The sequence below is a fragment of the Poecilia mexicana genome, unplaced genomic scaffold, assembly GCF_051168715.1.
Source record: "Poecilia mexicana isolate PSO_F unplaced genomic scaffold, ASM5116871v1 scaffold_21, whole genome shotgun sequence".
NCBI classification, from domain to species: domain Eukaryota; kingdom Metazoa; phylum Chordata; class Actinopteri; order Cyprinodontiformes; family Poeciliidae; genus Poecilia; species Poecilia mexicana.
Genome location: NW_028263390.1, coordinates 1,733,259 through 1,759,257, shown reverse-complemented (window position 1 = coordinate 1,759,257; position 25,999 = coordinate 1,733,259). Strand labels below are relative to the sequence as shown.

The 25,999-nt window shown below is 37.6% G+C and overlaps 1 protein-coding gene across 1 annotated transcript; it reads left to right on the top strand.

Annotated features, from left to right (window-relative positions):
- Positions 1–247: 247 nt before the first annotated feature.
- LOC106933724 (gamma-aminobutyric acid receptor subunit rho-2-like) lies at positions 248–23,728 on the top strand. The gene is made up of 10 exons (XM_015013177.2): positions 248–749; positions 3,331–3,402; positions 4,321–4,427; positions 10,961–11,028; positions 20,324–20,547; positions 20,625–20,707; positions 21,438–21,578; positions 22,106–22,258; positions 23,078–23,286; positions 23,372–23,728. Exons 1-10 carry the CDS (start codon positions 625–627, stop codon positions 23,684–23,686), a joined length of 1,497 nt encoding a protein of 498 aa, XP_014868663.1. The 5' UTR covers positions 248–624; the 3' UTR covers positions 23,687–23,728.
- The last annotated feature ends 2,271 nt before the right edge of the window (positions 23,729–25,999 follow it).

The window sequence follows — 25,999 nt, the reverse complement described above, 5'->3', positions numbered from 1 at the left end:
AATAAATAAATAAATAAATAAGAAATATCTAAGTGTGACCCAAGCAGAAACAATAGAAATTTGTAAATGCTTTTAATGACATTATGCTATATTTAACAGTTACAGTTGACCATATTTATTTAAAAAAAAAACAGTCCTTATGAGAGCAGAGGACAGTATTTCCTATGTAATGTTATGTCCGTGCAGGTCCAGCTCCGTGTCCTTTAAACAGACAACGTGTCCGGGTCTACAGTCAGAAACAGTGTTCGTGATTTGTTGAATTAATGTGGCGGTTAGGTCAATCTAAGAGTGTTTTCAGCTGAGAGAAAAGGGAACTGACGTGCGTCTCCTGCCTCTCTCCAGCACCAGGATTCGTCGTGTCGATTTGTTTGTTTATTTCGCTCTGCGGCGCGTGCCTTGTGCTGCTGATGCCGCGCGCTTCCCAGTGACAAAAAGCCGCTCTGCAGTTTGACCAATCAAAGCGCTTATCAGACTTTATCTCTGTGGCGAACAAGTTCCACAGTCTCATGCCTGTCACATTTTTGCCAGTGCGTCAAAAGAAGAGATGATACCGGGTTCAGAGCGCCCCTCCTGCGGTCCCAAGGTCTCTCTTGTGGAATCCCCGCTGGACCTTTAAAAGTCAACATGCCGTGTAACGCCAGGGTCCTGCTTCTTCTTTTTCTGTCTTTGATTCTAATGGCCGAGTCCCGGAAGCTGGGAAGCAGGAGAAAGCGGTGGTCCGAGCCGGAGGAGACTCTCAAGCCAGGAAAGTAAGTATTCTTAGATTCAGTTCCACCATGAGGTCAGAACTGATGATCAAAACACTGTCGATCAATGGAAGACACTCATCCTCCATCCATTCGTCCTTCAATATGCACTCAGTCTGGAACTCTATTCTGTGGAGCTATAGAGACAGCTGTCGGGCAGCTTAGATTTGTGAGAATGAACAAAAGCGGATGTGTTCTGTTGATCATGTCCATCCGGACTACTCGGTTTCCTGGGCTCGCGGTGAGTCAGCCAAGTCGTGCGTAAAAAGACAGACGCAGAGGGAAGATTCTTACGTGATTCAGAAGCGAAAGAGGACTTGTGCTTGCCTGCACAAATATGTTTAAGGTTTTCATTTAGCTAAAATTAAAAAAAGAAGAAGAAGAAGAAGAAATCATCATCCCCTCTTTGTTTTCTTTTTCACCATTTCAAAATAATACATTCAGACATAAGAAACACACATTTCCAAATTCAGGATTTTTCACATCATAAAGCCTTTCAAACAAAAATTTTCTCTGATCTCCAAACCAAAGGCAGGAAGCTGAGAAGACAGAAAATAAGGTTAGAAGATCGAGCTTGTGTACATTCAAAAGTCTCAGTTTAACATTTCTTTGGGTGTTTCTGTCTGAAATTAAATTGTATGAAATTTAAGTTAATCAAGTAAATGTAATTGAGTCTAGATAATCTGCACCTCTGCTCTGAAGCAGTGCTTCTCCCAACAATTCTGACTTTCTGAGAGCTGAAGTTGCATGTTTTCACAGACAGAATTTTAATTTCCAGTGAGAAGAACAAGACATTTACCAAATGAAGCCAGGACTTCATCTGTTTAGTGTTTGTGCTGCTGGTTACCCATCTCATTGTGTCAAAAGCTTTCATACTGTAACGTTTTTTTCCATATTCGTTAAGAGGAAGAGCAAACCAACTTGGCAAACATCCTTCAAGCAGAAACAAGCATCAAGATAAATATTAATATAAAATGAACCTGAGATGAGAATTTACATTGGACAGTAAAATAAAAAGATGTATGATATCCTTTATCACACCATTAATGTCTGTATTTGTCTGACTCTGAAAAAAAAAAGTGCATTTATTTGTCTCTGAAAATAGTTCCAACCGTGTATTTATTCAGCGATTTAATTTAAAGAACTGTGATGCTCTTTTTTTCAGTTCAACCATTCATTTATATGATGACTGATCCCAACCCACTGCCTTATAGGTAGATATCAAGACAGACATGTTGTGATGTACTGCACTGTGTTAATTGACACCACAAGGACATAAAGTGGACCCCACTACATGGCAGAGTGACCAGTTTATGTAGTATGACTCAATCAATCCTCTGATACATGTACCTCAGACCGGCTAGGTGACAGTACGTAGAAAACATCGTTCTAGATCCCATCCTACAGGTCACCACCAACCCATCTGTGATTCTAACAGATTTTCCTCACTCAACAACACACCCATTGTGAAGCTGACTCTGGTAACCATCAGAAAGGTGACATTAGAGACACCAGCAGCCATGTTTGAATGTTTACCAGGAGCCAGAATGGGCCACCTCAAAGAATAAGCATAAATAAAGTAAGATAGTTGTTTATGCTGGTGGTGATGACACCCAGTTATGCCAGTCAGAGGTCACTGTTGCTTGAGTGTGTAAGTTTACTAAAACAATGTCATTTTTTCTGGTCTCCAGCCTGATTGGACCAGTGATGACATGTTTCCGTTCAACTGCTGGTTGTCTAAGTGGAGTCCTGAAAACAATGTGGGCTACATTGATAATTGGCAAACATTTTGGGAAAAACCTGGTCTGATCCAGAGAGACGGTATCATCCCACTTTGGATGGAGCAGCTTCTTCTCTCTAGGAAATTGGCCAAATTGATTATTCCTTCAAAACAGTGACAGCCGAGGCTCCAGACTAGGAAGCAGAATTATACAGCTTAATTTTTGCTCTTGCTAAGTGATTGTCCAAGAGCAGGGAATGCTGCAAGTCAATGACTCATTGTGATCTGTTGGGTTTCTTATAGAAAACTTTTACAACCACTTTGAGATACAAACTGCACATGACTACATTATTTGAAAACTACCATCAATTGGAATGTATCAATGATTGGTCTGAACTTCTGTTTTATGGATTGGGTCAAAATAAACCAAATTTAATTCCATTAAAAGAGGACCAGTTCCAAAGGAGGTCCAAGAATTGATTTGATTCAGTTTTTGATTCAATTTAGTTTGACCAAGGTCAGTTTGAAGAGTAGTCATCTGGGATCAGGGATGGATTTTGAGTTCAATTCTAGCTTCCCCACCATTACACGCTGAAGTGTCCTAAAGCAAAACACTGAAATTCCAGTTTCCTACAGATCTTCACATCTATGTAATTTGGAAGTTCACACAGTTTTTCTGTACAGCTCTGATAGCAAACAGAAGGTTTACAAAATATGATTATGGTAAGAAAGAAAGGAAATCATAATCATTCATTTACTCTGATCTCCTTTTGTTCTTAACATCATCATTCTGTAACTGTTCTGGCATGCTTCCTGTTTTGCTTTTTCCATGATCAAGTTGAACATGAATATGTGTCTTTGTAGGACCCTGGGGGAAACACCTGATGCTGTGGTTCTTGTTGGGAAGACAGGCTTGGAGGCTGGCATGGTGAATGGGTGTGTAGCTCATAGAACATTAATGTCAGTCATTCAGCAACAAAGATCTAATTCTATTTCACTGTTCTATTGGTTGTTAATGACACATTGCCTCAAGTTGACCAACTTAAGATGTAATCTAACAATAAATTGGAAGACTGAATCAGCTGTCATTTTATTTGATACATTTGGTGGACATTGTCCACATCCATATTCCTTCATACTTATTAAAGGTTTTATTCTACAAACAAAAGTTTGTCCTCAAGTTTATATTTAATTGGTGGCAGGAAGCTTTTTGCGCACATTCTTGCAGAGGCCCCAAGGACTTTTGAAGAGTTTTTCTAGAATCTGGCTTTTAATTTTTTTTATGTCCAGTTCTTGTACCTGACCATGATTTTGTGAATGTCTGCATTGATAATTGAATAGGTGGTAAAATTAAGAAGGTTCAGGCTTAAAAACTCACCGAAATAAATCTGTTTCAAAGAAAAAGAAAGAAAATCCAGTAAGATGCCAGACTAGAGAGATCCTTTAACCTCCATCTGTTGGATGAAAGGTTATCAGATAAGAGCTATCCAGGAATCATAAACTCTTTGAGACAGATCTGAAAATAGTCAGATATCTTTCGGAAAATAACAAAAACAGTGACAGTTCAAATAAAAGCAGCTTATCAGGCCAAAAAGGCTTTTAACGACTGCATAAAAATTTGGTTCCTCTCAAGCATAATGTAAAGAAGTCATAAAAAGCGTTGTAGTCTGTAATTATAAGTACAGTGTGTATTTCTTGATACTTCTTTGCACAGAATAAAAATGTGTTTATTAGCATATATAAAGAGGCGTAGTTTTGAGCAACAAAGATCAGTTTTGCTGTTCACATGGTCACCTTGTCATTGTTTAAAATATGTTGATTCTTTCTCCCTGTTTCTCTGTTTACTCTCCTCAGTCCTCTGTCAAGGAAGATCATCGATGGCACCAAAACACGAAAGCTGAAAACCAGTCATCTTCTGCGTGTGGACGAACACGACTTCACCATGAGGCCAGCATTCGCAGGTAAGCAACTTCTCTTGAAAGCTACCACTACTTTAGTAGATATTCTATTCTATTCTATTCTATTCTATTCTATTCTATTCTATTCTATTCTATTCTATTCTATTCTACAGTCATATTCTATGAAATAAATTGAGATTCATTTGACCAAAAAAATTTAAGTCCAATTCAATTCACTCCATTCCAGTCCAACCAGTCACTAGTCAAATTCAGATCCAGTTACACCCAGTGAGTTGTTGACAGCAGTACCTCTGTTCAGTGGCTCCCTAACACCATTAGTTTTTATGGATCAGTTGGTTTCCCTCCCTGCATATTTCTTCAGTTTTTTTTTTGTTAGTTTTTTTTTTTTTTGGTCAAAATTACATGTCAGAAGATACAACAAATTTTACCATCAAGCAAAGATAATCCAACTAAACACAAAAAGCAACTCTGATGATGATTTAATTTATGAATACATAAAAAGTTATTGAAAGCAATTTGGCACACTGTGGACAGAAATGACCCCTTTGTCTGAAGCTAAATTTACCGTAAAAAACTTTTCTTTTTTTTTTTAAGCTGCACTCAATTCCTGAGCCACACCTGCCTGTTATCACTGTCGCAATGTAGAATTAAGATACCATTTGAATAAAATCTGAATGAAAACAAGAAACGGTGTAAAAGACCTCAAGATCAGAAAAAAAATCAAAAATAAACGAGAAGCAAGGTCTATCAGTCTGGAAAGGGGAACAAAGACATGTAAAGCTTTGGAACTAGAGGGAATCACTGTGAGAAGAGGAGAAAAGATGGAACATTGGAGATCCTTTGCAGTGTCCCATGGACTGACCACCCTACCAAAATGACTCCAACATCTCACCAATACCTTCTCAGTCCACTGTTAAACAAGAATACCACCAAGACCCATCCCCAAAACATCTTGATGTTTCCCAGGACCTCCATCCATCCATCCATTTTCTTTACACCCTTGTCCCTCAGTGGGGTCGGGAGGGTTGCTGGTGCCTATCTCCAGCTAACGTTCCGGGCGAGAGGCGGGGTCACCCTGGACAGGTCGCCAGTCTGTCGCAGGGCATTTCCCAGGACCTTTAGGAACATATTCTATTGACTGACTTGAGAAAACTGTAACTTTTTGAAATGTGTGCTCCCTGTTCCATGTGGAGTAAAACTAAATCAAAGACAAAAGAACATTATACCAACAGCTGAACAGTTACTTGCTGCAAGTAAATATAATTTCAGCTCTCCACCTGAAAATTCTGAATTTAGAGAATTTCAAGCTCAGACAAACTTGGGTTTGGCATTAAGTCCAACTCACCACTAATAAAAGTTGATTCTGGAATAGCCTAGTTCAAGTCTGCACTTAAATCTGACTGTAATGATGTGGCTCAACCTTAAACATGCAGTTCATGCTAAACATCTGATGGCAACTGTTGTTGCCAATGGTGATACAACCAGTTTTTTGGTTTAGAGGAAAATTACTTCACATAGGAGAGCTTTGTTCTGATATCTTTTAATTCATAACTAGGGTAAGGGTTAAGGTTAATGGAAGTAATACTTCCAAGAGCCACAGCGATAGAACCATGTTCCATCACACTGAGTTAAAGTGACAGAACCCTGCAGAACCTGGAACAGAACTCCTCCCCTCGCCTCATTGTTACCATGGAGTCGTGCTTCTTGCATCTGTCTACAGCACTGAAGCTGTTTAAGGTGTTTTTTTTGTTTGTTTGTTTTTTTTTTGTAATTTCTTCAATACATCGTTTCCACCATATGTTGGCAGAACCATTCTGTCATGTTCAGTTTGTAGTCATTATCTCTGTGGTTGCTTTGCACCTTGAATGTCAGAAAAAGCCCCTGCTGCTTGAATTTTAGCAGGCAATTAAAAATAAGGAGCTTATGATTCAACTAAAGAGTCCAGCTCTTTGCTGTTTAGAATTAAACAGCTCTGTTTAAACCACTAGAGGAAACGGACCGTGGTGAATTTTAGGACAACAGTTGCAGCCACAGATGGGAGCATACGTCCCACTGAGGAGCCTTTTGTCTTGTATTTACTTATCGTCATTGTCAGATCCTGCAGAAAACTCATTCTAGCATCACCAAACACTGACTTGTGTGAGCAGTGAGCATCCCATTCCCTTTCCAGGGAGAGAGATTTCAGTGCAATCCTCTGACTGAGGGAGAATTGTGAGTCAAACAGCTGCTCTGGTTCCTCTTAGTGTCATCAAAGCTTCTTACAGAACTACTTCCTGTTTATTGACTGCACCACAATAATTGAAACTTTCTTTCTGATCATCATTCTGGAAACACAACCAAGTAAAATGCAGTTATGCCAGATGATTTTTTTTCAAACAGTAAACAGTATAACAGTGAAGTAAATTTTATTTGTCCAAAACAGAATCCAAAATAGCTTTATTATTAATGTTTACCTAGAAAAAAAACAGTTTATGTCCAGAAGTATGATCTGTTTCTGGTGTCATAACTAAATCAACAGCACCAGCTCCCTTTGGTCAGACCTAATTCAAACAGTGGAAGAGATGGAGAATATTTGTCATCACGTTACTTTTGAATTTCTTTGAGTGCAGCTGTTTGATCCTCTCTGCGTTAGGTTGAAAAACATAGATGAAAACAGATAGATCCACCATGCATTAGTCCATATTTGTATAAAAATAGCACTGAGATATTCTGCCAAAATATCGACTCTAATGCATTGCATCACTGGAATTCCCTCTTTGGATTTGCCCTTGTAATGCATAGGCCTAGCTGTCTGATCTAAGCGTGATGAACCGGTGCCGGATTTACAGCTGCTAATCCAAGAGCAGATGAGTGTGGGATGGGTGTCCTCAGCATCTGTAGAAATGACATGAAGATTATTCTGTGATCGCTGAGTTTGGAGAAATAAAGAGTTGGGATTTCTTTTAGGAGCACCTGTATACAGAATATGTAGAGTTACTTTAAATGGTGTACTTGTTCATGGCTTCAGATGTAAAGTGAGTACATATCAAATCAAATTGTGCAAAATATGAAACACACAGCTGGGATGTAAATTAATAAATTACTAAGCAAACTGTGTACTGGTATTATATTGGGTTAAAGGTAGTTATGTCAGATTTAGTAATTATCTCAGGTTTATATTAGCATCAGAAAATTCTAATTCCCTGCATGCAAACTGGTTTATTAATAACTAAAATTGCTGGCCTTATGGAGAGCATTTCCCATGAATCCCACTAACAAAATGGTTCGCCTTATTTGACCTTTATTCTGATTGTACATATGTTTTAGCATTGTGTTTCATATTATTTCTGAGTTATTACCTGATAAGCAGTAAGGACAGAACATCATCCTGCTCTCCTCTGCCAACATTCAGCCTGGAGACACGGACCATTTAAAACGTCTGTGCTCCCAAATAACCAACATTAATGAACTGAATTTCTTAGTGGTTATTATACAGACAGTGGTGTAACTTTCTGAATTAGGAACAGAAATGTTGCGTGCTTAATGACTCACATAATTAGCTTAATTAAAAAGGAATCAGCTGGTTGACTGAAATCTCAAACCCACCTAATATAGCTACTTTTATGACAAAGTATGGAAACAAAGAAATTATATTTTTTATTGTGCTCATGTGTTTTTGTAACATTTGCATTTTAAAAAGGAAGATTTGGAATTATACAAGCTGTTGGGCTTTGGCAGAACTCTGAAAAAAGAAAAGACTCCTCTGGCAGCCTGAGCCCACAGATTGAGTTGCATTTTAATTTGACTTGAGGTGTTCTCTGCTCTTGGATGTTTGTGTGTGCGTGCGCGTGTGTGCGCACGTGCGTGTGCATGTGTGTGTGTGTGTGTGTGTGCGTGTGCATGTGTGTGTGTGTGTGTGTGTGTGGGTGTGTGTGTGTGTGGTGGGTTGGGGGTGTAGCTTTCTGGCCATAAGGAAATGCCAGTGGATGCACTTTAGCATTACACTGAAGTGCTGTTGAGAGCCATAAAGAGTCATCAGGAGCTGTGGAGTGGAGCTTTGCTCTGACACACTAATAGGTGTCATCTAAGAATTAGTGATTACTGGGAAAATTTTCTGATGCAAAAAAAAAAAAGCTTCAAAACAGCAAAAAGGCTTTGGATCAAACACTCATGCACCCTGTAACCAGGGGAACACACACAGCTCAGAAAAGCTTTCTGAGTCTAGTTGTGGCCGTGTGCAGCTGCAGGCTGAGCTGAGGCACCAGCAGACCTCTGCTTCTCATTTCTGCTTTTTCAGCAGGTGTCTGATGTTATGTCACACCAGCTGAAGCTCAGGATTTAATGTGTTCGGCACGTGTTGTGGGGCATATGGTGTGAGTAAGAGAAAGGAGGACAAGACCGACAGCTGGAACTGGGCAGGAGTTAATATCCCATCTTCCAGGTAGCAGATTTGCTGGGCCTTGGGTTATGTAAGGCTGGCACCCGTACGGCTTCACAGATTAACTAGACCACAGCAGCCAATGTCACTGCACTGAACAAATGACAGAAGGTTCTGTCTGTTTGTTTTTTTCTACTAATGATAAGGGTAGTAGGATACTCTTCCATATCCCTTTAAATCCCAAATTGTCCTTATTTCTAATCCACTCAGTCAGTTGAGCAACACACATCAGTAAACTGCAGAATCCTGTCAACTATTTAACCAAAAACATTGTGTGAAATGATGTGTATTATTAGTCATGGCTTACCAGAGTATTCTATCCTCTTATTTTATGAGGGAGCGCTTCATGACAAGGAAGCAGACAACATCATGAGTAGAATAACACCGTTATATTTATTTTTATCAGAAACTCTGGCTGATAAAAAAAAAAAAAAAAAATCTATTGGCTGTTAGCCAATTCATTTGATTCAGTTCAGATATTTATAGAGTTCGACTCCAACTCAGATCAGAGTCACTTCAGGTCAGCTGGCATAAAACAAAATATTCTCTTCCATTAAGACCAATTTACTCATGTTTAGTCCAACTGATCCAATGCTTGTTCTAGAACCAAACTGATCAGAATTAAACTTAATAGAATGAATTAAGCTGACTTGAACTAAATGTTATTTAGCTTTTATACTTAATAATGAGCTGAATTCAGTCTGAACCTGATCTCAGTCCATGTCAGTTCAGCTCATTTTAACTCAACATCTAATACATCAGTCATACATTATATTAGCCCCTGTGAAAAAATAATATATCTAAGTGCATTTTAAATATGCTGTATTTTTCTGAAATACATTTTTAGTGGGTTATTGAGTAGATATACTTGCTATAGTACAATTCTGTGATAGTACATTTGCAATGTACACAATGTAATTTTTCTTCAGCCGTAAAGTGTGTTGAACTTCATCCTTCTGTGTTCTGTGTTCTGGTAGCCTGATGTGTTTGCAGTACTGTGTATATGAAGCATGTAAGAAACAAAGTGGCAAAGCAGAATAATAAAAGACATTGATAAATAACTAAAAAGTGTACTTTATTAGCAATTATAATAAACTGAATGTTTAATTGGAGCAAACTGAGATCACAGAAGCAATATAAAATATATAATGCTTCTATATTTAGAAGACATTCTAAATACATTTTGTGTAATTCTTTCACAAAATGGCATACTTAAGATGTACTAATCAAGCATGGAAATTGTACACATAAGGGGTTTTTTATGTTCTAACTAGTATACTTTTAGTTGTTGCACTTTAGCAGTGTAATAGTACACTTAGTATACTTCAAATTTTTCTAAAGTTTTTCTACAATTTAATTACAATTTCATTATAATTAGGGCTTCACAGTGGCACATTTGGTAGAGCTGTTGCCTTGCAGCAAGAAGGTTCTTGGTTCGATAACCAGCCTGGGGTCTTTCTGCATGGAGTTTGCATGTTCCCCCTGTGCATGGTGGGTTCTCTCCAGGTACTCCAGCTTCCTCACACAGTCTAAAAACATGACTGTCAGGTTAATTGGTCTCTCTAAATTCTCCCTAGGTGTGAGTGAGTGTGCATGGTTGTTTGTCCTGTCTGTCTCTGTGTGACCCTGCCTCTTGCCCGAAATGTTCATTGGAGAGAGGCACCAGCACCCTTCCCAACCCCACCAGAGACAAGAGTGTTAGAACCTGGATGGATTGATAAATACAATTAAAATATATTTATTCCAAAATAGCATCCTTTCAGTTAAATAACTCTTAACAAACTTGAAGTTTACTGGTGATTAGTCTGGCTTCAAGTAAGATTTAATATATTTAATATATTTATTTTTCACAAGGGCGTATTGGGTTTTTAAGCATGTTAAAAAGTGCTATATTACATTATTAAGTGAACACAGTTCATGGTGGGAAGACTCAGCTGATTAAAACAGGGGTTTTAATCAGCTGATGATATATATATATATATATATATATATATATATATATAAACAACCATCAGTTCTATGTGTGGTGAGTTCAAAGCAAAGGGAGGAAGCAGAAAGTGTACACTGGTTTATATCTGCAGTATGTAGAAACATCATGTAGCAACTTTAAAACTGACAAAGCAATGCTGATAATGAGCTTTCTGGTATTGATTTGCAGGTCCGGCTGTCCCAGTTGGAGTGGATGTTCAGGTGGAGAGTTTGGACAGCATATCTGAAGTTGACATGGTATGTTGCTTGAATGTTTGAATGACATGCAGTGCAACCAGTTTCACACTATCTAGTCAGTCAAGGGCAGGTGAAAATTTCACCTGCAGCAGATAATTACAAATAAGAAAAACAAGCCAGATTCAACATAACTGATGTTATTAGATGAGAAAGATTGGAAGTTTGAAACAAATGACCTCTGCTGCAACACAGGCACAGGATGCTGTTCAGATGCTGCAGCTAATGAGTCGGCGCAGGAATATTTTTCTAACAGCATGTAAACAAATGCTTGACTGCCAAACAAATTCACTGCCACACTGTAAAAAAAGTCAGTAAATTTACGGTTACAAATGGTAAAAGACCAACAGTTACTGACTGTCATATCCAAAAACATTTAATTACCGTAGAAATTACATGGAACTACCGTAAGTCGAAACTGCAAAGAAAGTCAGTAAATTTACGGTAACAAACGGTAAAAGACCAACACTTTTTGACCATAATATCCAAAACATTTTGTTACCGTAGAAAATACATGGAATTACAGTAAGTCGACACTGCAAAAAAAAATCCATAAATCTATAGTAAAAAATGGTAAAATACCAACTGACTGTAATATCCAAAGCATTATACTACCGTAAAAAATACATGGAATTATCATAACTCAATAAACATATATCCTAAGTAATTTTGACAGTCATGAATGTAGAAAATACAGAAATATATTGTAAAATATAAGTAATTGTAAAGTTCATAAAAAAGTATTGTAATATTGCCAGCAGTTAATTACCCTAAACTTAACAGTACTAATCAGCCAAAATTACAAATTTTGCTGATATTTATATCTACAATGTAAAACCGTAAACAAGACTGCAAAAGTAATTTTTACAAAGAACAGAATGCTGGTGTGATATTTTGGTTTCTTTTTTAATAAAGCCTTTTTTTTTTTTTTTTCCAATAACTCAGTCCCCGAAGCAAAAAAAAAAAAAACAATAAAAAAAGAAATAATAATAAAATAATAAATAAAAAATAAAAATAAAAAGAAAATATTAAAACTCAGCAATCTCTGCACAGTTCTCTTAATGTCCTTTGTAGTGTTTCAGAAACTTGATCAATGGTGACCATGTCTCTTCAAATTCCGCTCCCTTTCCTCTGACAATATAAGTGAGTCGCTCCAGAGTCATACATGATGCCATATCCTTCACCCACATGTGGTTTGATGGTATATCCATTTTTTTTCCAGTGTAGAGATATTAGTCTCCTGGCCTGCAGGAGTCCAAAGTCAATCAATTTTAACTGTCTGGAATTAAAAACACAGTTCTCTGGATAAATACCTAAAACACACATTTTGGCCTCAGCAGATACATTGACTCCAACGATCTTTGACAAAGTTTGCGTAACCAAGTTCCAATATTGCTGTAATTTTGGACACTCCCATACACAGTGAAAAAGAGTACCCTTTCCAACCAAACATTTACAGCAGATATCTGGGATGTTAGGTGCCCAGCGGTTCAGTTTGACAGGAGTTATATAAGTTCTCATCAACCACTTGTACTGAAGGAGTTTGATCCTTGTATTAATTGACTGCTTTTGGGCTTTTACGCATGCAGATTCCCAGTCCGCTACCTGTATCTCTTCTCGGATGTCAGATCTCCATGCATCCAATCTATCTGCAGTGGATTCCTTATCATGCACTAGTAAAGCTGCATAAAATAAGGAAATGTGACCTCTCCTCTCTAAATTTTCTAGTATAATGTTCTCTAGGTATGACAGTGGTGGTTTAGATTCAATCTGTTTGTGTTTTGACATAATAAAATGTTTAATTTGTAAGTACTTTATTAAAGTGTTTCTTTGAAATGTTATATATTTGACATAACTGCTCGAATGTAAGAAGCCTGTCATCCTTATAAAGATCTGCCAGTTTCTGTACACCTTTATTTGACCAGATTTTGAAACCTCCATCAGCTCTTCCTGCCTTAAAATATCTGTTCCCCCAGATAGGTGAGAAAGAAGAAATGGAAGGGGTATCTCCAATATATTGATGGGTTTTATACCAAACATCAATTGTGTTTTTTAAAAAGGGATTTTTTGTCATTTTTATCAATTGTTTTGGCCTTGCAGAATACAAATACAAATTTAATCTAAGGTTTGTTACTAATTGTTCAATTCTTATCCATGCTGGGGGCATTTCGGTTGAAAAGTAGAACATGGCTGAACGCAGCTGGGCGGACCAATAATACAATTTAAGATTAGGAAGTTGTAACCCCCCTCTCATATGGCAGGTATAACAAGCGAAGTCTTAATCTAGGTTTTTTATTATTCCAAATAAATCTACTAAAAATACTGTTTAATCCATCAAAAAATTGTTTTGGAAGAGGCAAAGGTATTGACTGAAAAAGATACAAAAATTTTGGTAATATATTTATTTTGATCATGTTTATTCTGCCAATCATTGATATGGGCATTGTCATCCATTTATTTAGTGACTCGTTTACTTCACTGACCAGAGGATCATAGTTTGTTGATACAATTGTTTTAATGTCTGGGGTTATTTTAACACCAAGGTACACAAATCCTTCTCTTGCATTGATAAATGGGGTTTGTATAACCGGGTTTAATCTTTCATCCCTGTTCAAAAATAGAATAGAGGACTTTGAATCATTTATTTTGTAGCCAGAAAACTGACCAAACAACTTCACCTGTTGCATTAAATTTGGGATGCTAATGGACAAACTTGTCAAAAAAACTATCAGATCGTCAGCATACAATGCCAATCTATGCTCTTGGTCTCCCAACTGAATGCCAAATAGATCAGTTCGCATTCTTATCATGCCTTTAATACACCAAACTGAAATCTCAACAGTAGACCAGGCATCGATCTGGCGACCCACCGATTGCAAAGCAAACTCCTACAGCCAACGTCACCATCATTTATAAGAACATTTGATTAAATGATGCATTTGAGATTAATTTTATGCCGACCATAGATGTCTTATACATTAAGAGTACTGTATGTTAGCCCCTCTTGCATGGATGAAGCTGAAGTTGGTTTTCAATTGCTGCTTCCAATTTGGGAAATGGCTAAAGTGCAATTCCACCTAATTTTTCACTACCATCAGCATCTTTAATTTACTTTAGCTAAAAAACTACAACACCTAGACCAGGGGTCACTAACTCCAGTCCTCGAGGGCTACCATCCTGTAACTTTTAGATGCGTCTCTGCTCAAACACACCTGGATCAAATAAACTGCTCGTTTCCAGCCTATTGCAGAGAGGAATGAATGCTGGTGAGGGAATTCAGACATTTTGGAGCAGAGGTGAATCTAAACGTTGCAGGATGGTAGCCCTCGAGGACTGGAGTTGGTGACCCCTGACCTAGACTCTTCAAATCTGGACTAGATTATTCTCAACTCATATCAGAATATTTAAAACCAAGTGTGGGATTTGTGAAACCTTTATTTGATTTGTGAAACTTCAATAAAGAACAATTCTAGTGTTATCCAAAATCATACAAGTTGTGAAGTCGCCCTTCATTGAAGTTTCACAAATCCCACACTTGGTTCTAAATATTGTGGAGAATAGTCTAGAGTTTTTCATTTTGTTATTGTGATAAATAGCAGGGTTTACAGTAAATGGAGACTGTTATTTGTGATGTAAACAAATAATTATCTAGTTTGTATTACTGCTTGATCCTTCAGCATCAGCAGCAAGATTCTTTTATGAACTCTGTTCCTGTAGTTGAGCGTGGCTCAGGATACTGTGGTGTCCTGAACTCAACACAGTAAAGTCACAGTGCGCTAGCTAAAGCTGCTAACTAGCAGGTGCTAGTTCAGGGTGCTGAGAGCCCAGTAGGCCTGGTCCTTGTCAGGATGCGGCTCCTGTCTTTGAAATAAAGTTTCTGCTATTTTTGCGCGTTCAGGAGGAGAAGGAGAAGGAAACACATCTCTGTATCACAGGTGAGCCCCTTTCACGGTTTTAACTGAAGTTAGCTAACTGTTTACCAACTGATAAAGAAGTGTGTAATTTCTGAGCCATGCTGTTTATGTACATGCACTGCAGCTAGATATTTTTACTATATGGAACATTTAATTTTCCAAGACACAACACTTCCATTAATGTTTCTGTAAGAACGACTGCATAGATTATATTTCTGGTCTACTTTAGACTGCATGTGCTTAAAGTTATTGTTAATGGCAGAAGCAACTTTTTCCAAGTTTGGTTCAGTAATTTGAATTACTTTGAGTGTGAAATGTTCATGCATGCAAGTTAAATCTGTGAAGAACACCTTAGCTTTTGTTTCAATACTGTGGTAATACTTGGAAGTATAAGGCTTGGCATCAGAGCTAATATTTAATATTTTCCTTTGACCTCTTGACTCTCACCCCCAAAATACTTGTATTAAAGTCACTGGGTCCATGACAGTTGAAGGGTTTTAAGATAAGAGCCTTTAAATATTAATATTTTACAGTTTTTCTCAGTTTGGGTGCATTTCTGAGAACAGAATTGAAATTCTTAAAACTACCTGTTCAATCTTCAAATTACTGTGTCACTTCTGCACATCAAAAAATGAGTTGGTCATTCCTTTTGCAAGTTTTGCTTTTGTACATCATGTAACTGATTATGTGCACTTCTCTGCTTTTCCCCGTTGTAATTTGCTTTTATCGTGTTGATCAAAATACACTGCTCAAAAAAATAAAGGGAACACTCAAATAACACATCCTAGATCTGAATGAATGAAATATTCTCATTGAATACTTTGTTCTGCACAAAGTTGAATGTGCTGACAACAAAATCACACAAAAATCATCAATGGAAATCAAATTTATTAACCAATGGAGGCCTGGATTTGGAGCTATACACAAAATTAAAGTGAAATGTTCCCTTTATTTTTTGAGCAGTATATGTTAAACGTGTCTGTGTTGAATTCTCAACTTCAAAAACAGCATAAGTTTATTGTGTAAGTCTTAACATGCATAAGTCTTAAAGTTGTCATAGTGTCAATCATATTTTAATTAATTTATAATTGATTATTTTCTAAATCTGTCCTGAATTGGTAAATTGCTCCCAAGTGAGTCCTGAGTTTCTCTAACAGGTCAATGTATGAACCATTAGCTCAACCAACGATCAACCAGTTTTCTGAAAACAGATTGAAGGTGCATCTTGTGAACCATCAGTTGGCAACAATATGGTTTATATAGCCAGAACACAACACAATGTTACATTTCTGAGAACTGATGAACAAGTATCTGGACAGAATGAACAGCCAGAGAGAAGAGGAGTGAGGCTGAGGAGGAAATAGTTGGGAGGAAAGCAGAAGAAGAGTCAGAAGAGGCTGAGGACATCTGCCAGTTTCCATCAGTCCAACATCAGGATATGGCTGCAACTCACAACACGATGCTGATGGAGGTTCTCCCACCCTACTGTTCATTCCTTAACCCCACTCAGGAACCTTTGTCAGCATGATGATGGCAATTAAAATGTAATGTAATTATGTAATTTCTACAGCACTGTACAGTTTTCCATGAGGAGATTGTCCTGTGGTTCCTTTTCTACTTTTTTGTTCTCTTCATTTCTGTCTTTTTCTTTCTGAATCACCATGGCATGGTCCATCAAAAAATTACAGCAAAAGCGTAAATGTGAATTTTGTAGCCTCTTCCCATGACTAATCAATTTGACCATCTTATCTGTACATAGAGAAACTATAACTTATTATTTTGAGTTACTGATATGTTAACTGACAGAATTTTGAGAGCTGAACTAAGGATTTTTCAAGCAAACAAATGCTATTTTTGCTGTTTCTACAAATTGTTTTGAGAAATGCGTTTACTGTTTTGTAAATGCCAACAATGACTTGAGAAATGCACCAAAGGTGACTGAGAAAATCTAACATAGCATAAATTGTCTGAGGTGTATCTATTTGTTTGCCTGTATGAAACGTGTACACATTTACACCTTTGTTTCTGCTAGCTTGCAGGAATTGTAACTTACATAAATGGTTGAAGACAACCTATTGGGCTTCTTGAGACTCGGATAAATGGTGAGTATCTATTTCATAAATTGCCTAAAACAGTTATATATGTTTTTATTTGTGGTTTTTGTTTGTGTATTTTGTCTGGTTGTAGAGAGGATCACACCTGTAGTTAACAAACAAAGGTTTAAGAACTACTGACTTTTCAGTCAGAAATGATCACACCGCCTAGTTAAAGTACCAGTCTCCATGTCAACAAAGGTGAAACAAACATTTAAGCGAATGGTGCATTTATATGATGTTCATGTAGTGCATCTTTCTAACTTTTGCTTTGTTTGTTTTCCAGCAGAGAGGAAACACCCGATTGACAACATGTGAGTCTCAATTTCAACCTGTGACTGGGAAGACTACAACCATCCTGAGCAAAGTCTGAACTCAATGACTTGTTACTCTCAACCCAGAACAAGAATCGTTTTATCACTGGTTTTTCTTCTACAATAGGTTGTCTCTTATGTGGACACATGCTGTTTTTTTTTTTTTTTTGTTTTGTTTTGTTTTCCAGATCTCAGTAATACCGTGAGGAAACTGGACAGAAAATAGAATTGGTTCTTTTTTTATCTGAATTTTTAAATAGAAATTGTTTCTTCAAGGGGATTACTCATAATCTGTATTTTTGTTTAATTTGAATTTATTTTCTTTATAACTTTCTGTATAGAAATGCTGACAATTTACACTTCTTTGTGTGTTGTACTATAATTTTTATGGTAAAATTCTGCTAAGAACAGTGACCAGTAATTTACCATAAGGTTTTTGGGTTTTTTTTACAATAAAATGTCAATATATCATACAGTCTGGCCTTGTTTTTCACTTATGTAGATATTATGCCTCAGGCAGTATTACCGTATTTACTACGGCAAAACCACATTTTAATTTTTTTTAACATATTTTAGGAAATATGGTATTTTACCATATTTGGGAAATACGGGGAAAAATTTGGCAGTTTTGGTTGCCAGAATTTTACCGTATTTTAAAAATACGGTAAAATACTGCATTTCCAAAATACGGTAAAAAACTGGCAGTTTTGGTTGCCAGAATTTTACCGTATAAAGACGGTAAAATTCTGGCAACTCAGCTGCCAGTTTTTTACCGTAAATTGAGGCCGTTTTTTTTTTACAGCGCAGAATTTTAACTCCAGCACAAAATTCAATTCAGTTCAACTAAAGATATTTTATTGATTCTGATGAGCAACTACATGCAGCTCAGAATAATTTCTAGTTTAGTTAAATTGAACTATGAAGCTGACAGTGACAGAGCAATCCTCTACTGAGTTAAGTTATGATAATTCAAGTAAAATTCAAGCTCTTTTTCAGGAAACACCTCTTTTGTTGATCATCAGAATAAATTAAACAGGTTTGACTGATGTAATTAAATCAGCCTTCTGCTCTGTTTATAGATTGGACGGAAATTATGTTGTATAATCTCATGTTTGCAAGGGCGCATGAGGATTATGTTTAATTTGGATCCCAAGGTTGTGGATTTAGTTGTTTTGGAACAGAAGGAAGAACATGAATGATTCCAGCCTATAGCTGCTGGTAATGACATTAAATCAGAATGTTGGAGTGTGCAGAGTTCTGAGTCATAATCATTTGCTGTTTTTTGACCTTTTGCCGATTTGTCCAATTTTTCATCATTCTTATTAACTTGTATTCACATCATTCAAAATGATCTGAAACTGACCTGGCATCTTACACAAAAATGTTCTTTACTGTCGAACAAAGAATTGTAGTTCAGCAACTGGAGCCAGTGGAGTGAAATGTGATTTTCAGGTCATGTTGTTGCTCTCTTTATAGCAGCCAAAGTTTTGAAAAGCAGAATGTCTTCTGCCAGGCTGCTGTCCATTTTTTTAAATCACCAGCTACACATTAACTTGAAAACTTTTGTTCATTTTGTAACTTATTTGTAATAATTCAACATTATAAACACAAGGCAAAACGTCAGTGGGCATAATTGACACTCTCAACTAACTATACAATCACAGCGTGACAATAAAACCCCTGATATCTGTACAGTCGTGTTCTGTAAAACAGGATCTGCTGTTTATCTCGTTTGTCAGATTAAAAGTACCTTCTGACCATCTTTAAGTTTCACTTGGTGAACTCAGTTAGTGAAATAAACAAACTTTTTAGCTGTATAATTTATGGAATATGACTGCACTATGCAGATATTTAAGACACACATACAGCAAATAACTATGTACTTTTTGTAAGTCAATCAATTCAGGTACTGAACATTGAATTAAAAATAATATCCGTCTTATGTGTTGGTTGTTTCCACAAACTTCTTTTTCTCTGCCAAACATATAATTTAAAATAAACAGTGAGAGTAAATTGACACATATTTTAGGAGATAAAAACAGTCTTGCTTGTCTTCCTACCACAAAGAAATCATTCTAACATTTTCACAGTGAGTTTATTTCACACTCTGCTTTAAATTAAAAAAATATATTCTGATTTTGATTTTAAATATTTTGGAATATTTACAATTATTATTTCTCTTCTTTAAGTCAATAAAAGCAGAACACTAGACCAATTATTTCTGTGAAAGCAGCACAGTGGGGGCATGATTGGACAAATCATAAGTAATAAATAATATTCCAGTTAGTAATAATTACAATACATAACATAAGAAGCATTAAAGACTTTAAATATTCGCATTTGATGGAATTCTTCAGAACCAAACATGTACAGTTATGTCAGAAATTGTCTATCTAGACAATATTTCTATCATTATGTGTCTGTTAGGTTTTGTGTTTCTGCCACTTTGGTGCTGAAGCAGCTGAATTACCTCAGTGAAGGACAATAAAGAATATTTCTTTGCTGTCATATTTATTTGAGAAATGTCCAATTTCTCCTCTTATGCAACATTAAAGGTTCTCTTCTGGTGTATGCCAATAGTACAATGTGTTGTCATAGCTATTATTTCTAAGTGATCTGGTCTTATATAATGGCGTGAGGAGAACAGGGCAAAGAGTGATCCGTACACGGGGCTGCAGCGCTGCAGCAGAGCATCCTTCAGATGTAAAGTAGCAGGGTAATGTGAGGCAACAGCACTCCAATCAGCTTGGATCAATGGAAACCATGGCCAGTTAGATGATTTAGTGAACATATGTTTCACACGTCTGTAGAGTATGTGCATTTGGTCCCGACATAACCAATAATCCAGCTGGCATGGGTCAGACTGCTGTAATCCTGGAGGAATTTAATACACTAGAGAAAGCAAGCAAGTAGTCCCTCTACTGACACTTAATCCTGAATCTGTTTATGCCGCCCACCGTCAATCCCCCTCCCTTAGGACTTCACCATGACTCTGTATCTAAGGCACTACTGGAAGGACGAAAGGTTGGCTTTTCCAAGCGCCACAAATAAGAGCATGACTTTTGATGGGCGCCTAGTGAAAAAAATCTGGGTCCCTGATGTGTTCTTCGTCCATTCTAAGAGGTCCTTTATCCATGACACCACCACCGACAATATCATGCTGAGGGTCTTTCCAGATGGCCATGTTCTGTACAGCCTGAGGTGAGGAACCCAACTAAATCCAAGCTGGCAGGCTCCTGCGCTGCTGGGCTTTACACTGTCCTTTCTTTATCCCTCAGGGTAACAGTTACTGCTGCTTGCAACATGGATTTCAGTCGTTTCCCTCTGGACTCACAGACATGCACTCTGGAGCTGGAGAGCTGTGAGTTTCACAAACACTGAGTTTACAGCTTTTTGTCTCACTGTGCTTCTTTTTACAAGTGGCTATGGACATTCTGGCAAAAGCTTATGAACCAACCTCACTAAGTGGAAACAGCAGTTTAAAGATGGCAGAATGTAATTCCACCATTTCTGTAGAACTCCTTAAAGATCCAGTGCTTTTTCAGTCACTTTGCTGACATCCTTTTCTGTTGCTCTGATTGATTCACTGTAAAGGCATTTCACATCGAAAGCCTTTGTTCCTCTTCTAAAGTTCCTTCCCTACCTCGTCACATTTATGCTACTATTTAATATAATCATAAGGTACTTCTCTATTAAATTTCCACTGAAACCTATGAGCATTTCTTTAAATCAAATCATATCTTCAATTTAGTGCAGTACACTAACACACGTGTTGCTGATTCAGCATTGAGCCCTTTAGAACATTTGATAGGAAATGGAGCTTTCAAAGGCACTGATAAAGAAGGAGACAGGAACAGCTCAGTTAAAGCTCAATTAAAGCAGTTAAGCTTGATTTATTTTGTCTCATGTTATGCTGTCATGACATAGTGATAATTTTAACAAATAAGTATTTGCTATAGAAGTCACCTCGTTGGTAACTCTGATATGTTTGTATGTTTGTAATGAAAACCTTCAATAAATATGTTAACCGCTAAAAGCATCTGATCCAACCAAAGTATCTCCTTGCTCTGGTTGTGCTTTCTGTCCCTCAGACGCTTACACTGATGAAGACCTGATGCTTTACTGGAAAAGTGGGGATGAATCCCTAAGTACAGATGACAGGATCTCTTTATCTCAGTTTCTCATCCAGAAGTTTCACACCACCTCCAGACTGGCTTTCTACAGCAGCACAGGTATTTTTGTGTGTATAATTACCTAGTAAATCTGTCTGGTGTAAATTGTAAAAGCATTTATGATGTACAATGTTATAAGCTGAAAAATATCAATAGGGTTTTGAGCGATTGTGTTTTTGAATCTTCATACTGTATTTGGACTTTATGACAAATCTAATTTGACATAAATTAGATTTATGTAATAATAAGTGTGTACATTATTAATATACACATTTTTGTGTATATAATAATACACAAGAAAATATTATTAATATATTTACTTTTGCAAAGATGCATGCAGAGTAGATGATAAGGAGCTGGTAGTATAAATCAACTGTTGCTGGAGTGGGAGAGTTTATGATCTGAAAGAACCAAACTGAAACTTTTGGATCCCAATTTTAAAAGTTATTTGTGACCTAGAAAATACTGAGCATCACCAAAAGAACAGCAAAGCCACAGTGAGACATGGTGGTGGCAGAAACATGGTCTGGGGTTGTTCATCAGAACATTCACCAAACAACTGGGTTGCATCGTTTCCTGTTTTTCAGGCTGGTACAACCGGCTGTACATCAACTTCACCCTACGACGGCACATCTTCTTCTTCCTGCTGCAGACATACTTTCCTGCCACTCTGATGGTCATGTTGTCCTGGGTGTCCTTCTGGATCGACCGCAGGGCTGTTCCTGCCAGGGTCTCTTTAGGTAACAAAAACCTTTGTGCTGGTTCAAATCGAAATTTGTTCATCTCAACAGGACATTGTATGTATCCTGAGACATAGAATATATTAAGATTGGACAGAAAATTAACATCTGGGTCGTGTTCAGTTCTTGTGAGCAGTTCACTAAACGGCAATTTAAAAAATCTCTGGAAAATCAAGATAAAATTTGATGGGACACTGGTCTTCATTTTGTGACAGAGATCCTGAGTTCAACAACATTGCTTATTTATTTCTTTGCTTCATTCTCTCATTCATTCTCTTTTTTCTCTCTTCCTATCTTTTTTCCTTCCTCCTTTCTTCCTGTCTTTCTTCTTATCTTTCTTTCTTGCTGTGTCAGTTGCTTGCTGATATTCCATTCACAGCCCATTTAAGGAGTTGAAGTCTAGCTGTAGCTCAGAAGCACCACCTGTGCATACCTGTCTGTGCTCACGTTTTATTGCTGCGTGCAGCTCAGTTACAGGTTTGACTGTTTGCAGTCTTCATCTTCTACGCCATGAAAACATCTGTCGTATTGGAGTGGAGGTGGAGGAGATCAATCTTTTCACATATTATTTGTCTCATATTATGCTGTCAGGACATGGTGACACTTTTAACAAATATGTAAACAATATATTTTTGTAAAAGTTGTAGTTTTAAATTATGGGTTGTATTTTTCTTTTTACATGAGTTAAGTGACATTTCCTTATTGTCATGACTGGAAGTTACTAAGTAATCTATGCAATCCTTTGATACCTCTTGTGTTTTCTCTGCAGCCCTCATTGACCTCTATACAAACAGAGTTGTTCTATTTTCTGTGCTTCAGGTATAACTACAGTGCTGACTATGTCTACTATTATTACTGGAGTCAACGCCTCCATGCCAAGGGTCTCTTACATCAAAGCTGTCGACATTTACCTCTGGGTTAGTTTTGTCTTTGTATTCCTCTCTGTGCTTGAATATGCAGCAGTCAACTATCTGACCACAGTGAGGGATGGTAAAGACCGGAAGCTAAGAGAAAAACTAAAGGAACAGGTATGATATGATTTCAAAATCAATAACAACCAGTTCCAAAAAATTCCTAGACTCAGTCATGACTTCCTTCCTTTCTTTCACCCAGTCCCAAACGTTGCCCTGTACTTGTGGCATGCCTCACACCAAGACCATGATGCTGGATGGAATGTACAGCGAGGCAGATGCAAACAGTCTGGCAGGGTACACCAGAGCCTCTATGGCAGCAGAGGATCCATCCGACAAACAGGAGCAGATGGTGGTCCATCTCACATTGGACAATGAGTCCACAGAGACTAAGAAGAAGGGCATTCGCAGTTTCCGCATAATCCAGAACACCCACACCATTGACACTTACTCCCGCATGATCTTCCCAGGCGCTTACATCTTATTCAACCTGATCTACTGGTGTGTGTACTGCTGAGTGTGTGCATTTTAAATAAAGATGCAAAAGAAAAAAGGAAAATGTTTCCTTCAGTTTGGAAAGCTGTACCTCATCTCCGGGTGGTGAGGGAAGACCTACTTGTAGCTCACATGCTGCTGTTGCTCTGGATGACATCTAGAGATGAGAGAGCTTCTCCTTCCATACAGCCCTGGCTCCAGAGGGATTTAGCAGGACATTGTCTTATTTTGGGGGAGAGGAGAAAAAACAAGTTTTTACTTTAATAGAAATACATAAACAAACCTTTATGTAACCTTTCAAGTAAAAAAAACACACTTGTTTATTAATGCAAAATAAACAACTACTCATATAAGTACCCTTTTTCCCAGAAAGTTATTCAAGTGAATGTAACCAGTACTACCCACTTTTGAACATAAATAACAAAATCAATAACCTATTCTTGTTAACAAGCTTAATGTGCTATATTGCCATTGGTTAGCTAACAATACCTGCATCCAACAACATTATTCGATTCACTCAGTTAGTGTGGGGGGAAAACTGTGCAAATTCTTTGCCTTTTGCTGGTTTGCTGACATGATTCTAACACACACTTGCACAGCTCTGCACAACAGTAGCAGGAGAACCCTTTTTCCCAGAAAAACACTTGTGTCACTGCCACACAAGTGTTAAAACAGGCATGAGCTTCTCAGGATGGTGGGCTTTCCTGACCAGAAACAAACAGAAAGAAACTTGTTGCAACAAGTTATGACATGTTGGCAATGGATTAAGCCAGCTGAAAAAAAGTGTGTGGGACAACAGGCACAAGTGTGGGAGTTTCTACTGTATTAAATGAAGATATGAATGCGACTGGCTCTGTGGTCGAGCAATGCCCCCTAATGCCACCCCATGCCATCAGATCACCTGTCAAAGTGGTCTCCAGCTCTGTAGCTGGAGGACCAGCTGTATATGTACCAGGGTGTGCATATATCCAGTGACCTCACCTGGACTGGCAATACCTCCCATCTGGTCGGGAGGTGTCTCTACACCAGTGTCTCTACTTCCTCAGGAGCTGTGGAAAGCTGGACTTGGGTGTTCAGTCCTGAGGAGCTTCTATTGCTGTATGGTGGAGAGCGTTCTCTGCATCTACATCACAATGTGGCACAGCAACTGCACTGCTGCTGACATACCCAGTTGCCCCCATTATTAATGTTAATTAAATTGATTATCAGTAATAATCATAGCAAGAGGACAAGTAGTTAAATATGTTAAGATAAATATTTGACTTACCACTCTTCTGTCGCTGCCAGAAACCAATCTGAGGTCTAAATTGTACTTTAACATGGCTTCAGTGCTGTTGCAATGGGTAAATGTGATTGGCTTATCCATCAGTTACCACAATGTGGGGTCCATTCATATCATTGACTGAAACAAGGAAGATATCTGATTGGTTGCTGTCTGACCATTCCCTGTTAAAAAATACATTTGTGGATTGAGCCATGTTAGGGGAGTCTCAAAATTCACACATAAATTCAGCGAAGCCCACAGGCCAGAAGCAGCTTGTAATTCAAGATATATTTGTGTTTGCGTCAAAAATAAAAATATGAATCTTGTTCTGTGCACGTCAGTCCTTCTGTGTATTTGTGAATATTGATACAGCTTTAGCTCCATAAAGACACATGAATCTGTGCAAGTGAATTTAGCTCAGTATGTGAAAACACAACCTTCAGGTTGAGAATAACAGAGGCAGGCCTGTTTTTGTAAGACTTTTTCATAACCAGCTGATAGTATAAGACCTTTAGACATTTTGTATAAAACATTTTTGATGATTGGAAAGCTAATCGGGCACAAGAAGAAGAAGGCTGAGCTCATTTTAGAGAGTACAATGTTAATTATGGACTAAATCCAGAGTTTACTGTGTTATCAGCAGGAGTTGATGGGAGAGGGGGATGTGAGCTGACAGAAATGTAAGAAGTGTGCTTTGAACAGCGTGAGCAAATCAGGATCTCCTGCTGCTCTACTCTCTGATTTCTCCTGAGGCTTCATAGCTTTGATTTTGTGCTTGATTCTCAGTCTGAATGCTCTGAAACCTCAAGTTTATGTGTACATACAGTCCCAACAAAGCAATGTGGAGCCTCACTAGCAGACTGATTTCAGTTAGATTTTTATTATTTGGCACTTTTGTTGCTGTTTATTATATTCTGTTTCAATTGAATTCACTTTATACAAAACAGTGTTGTCAAGTGCAATTTATGTTCCATTCAACATTTTCTGTCAGTGGAGTAGTTGGTAGCACTGGCGTTTATCTACATTCTCATGAGGATATTGTTTTGTAAGAATATGTGTTATCATGTCATA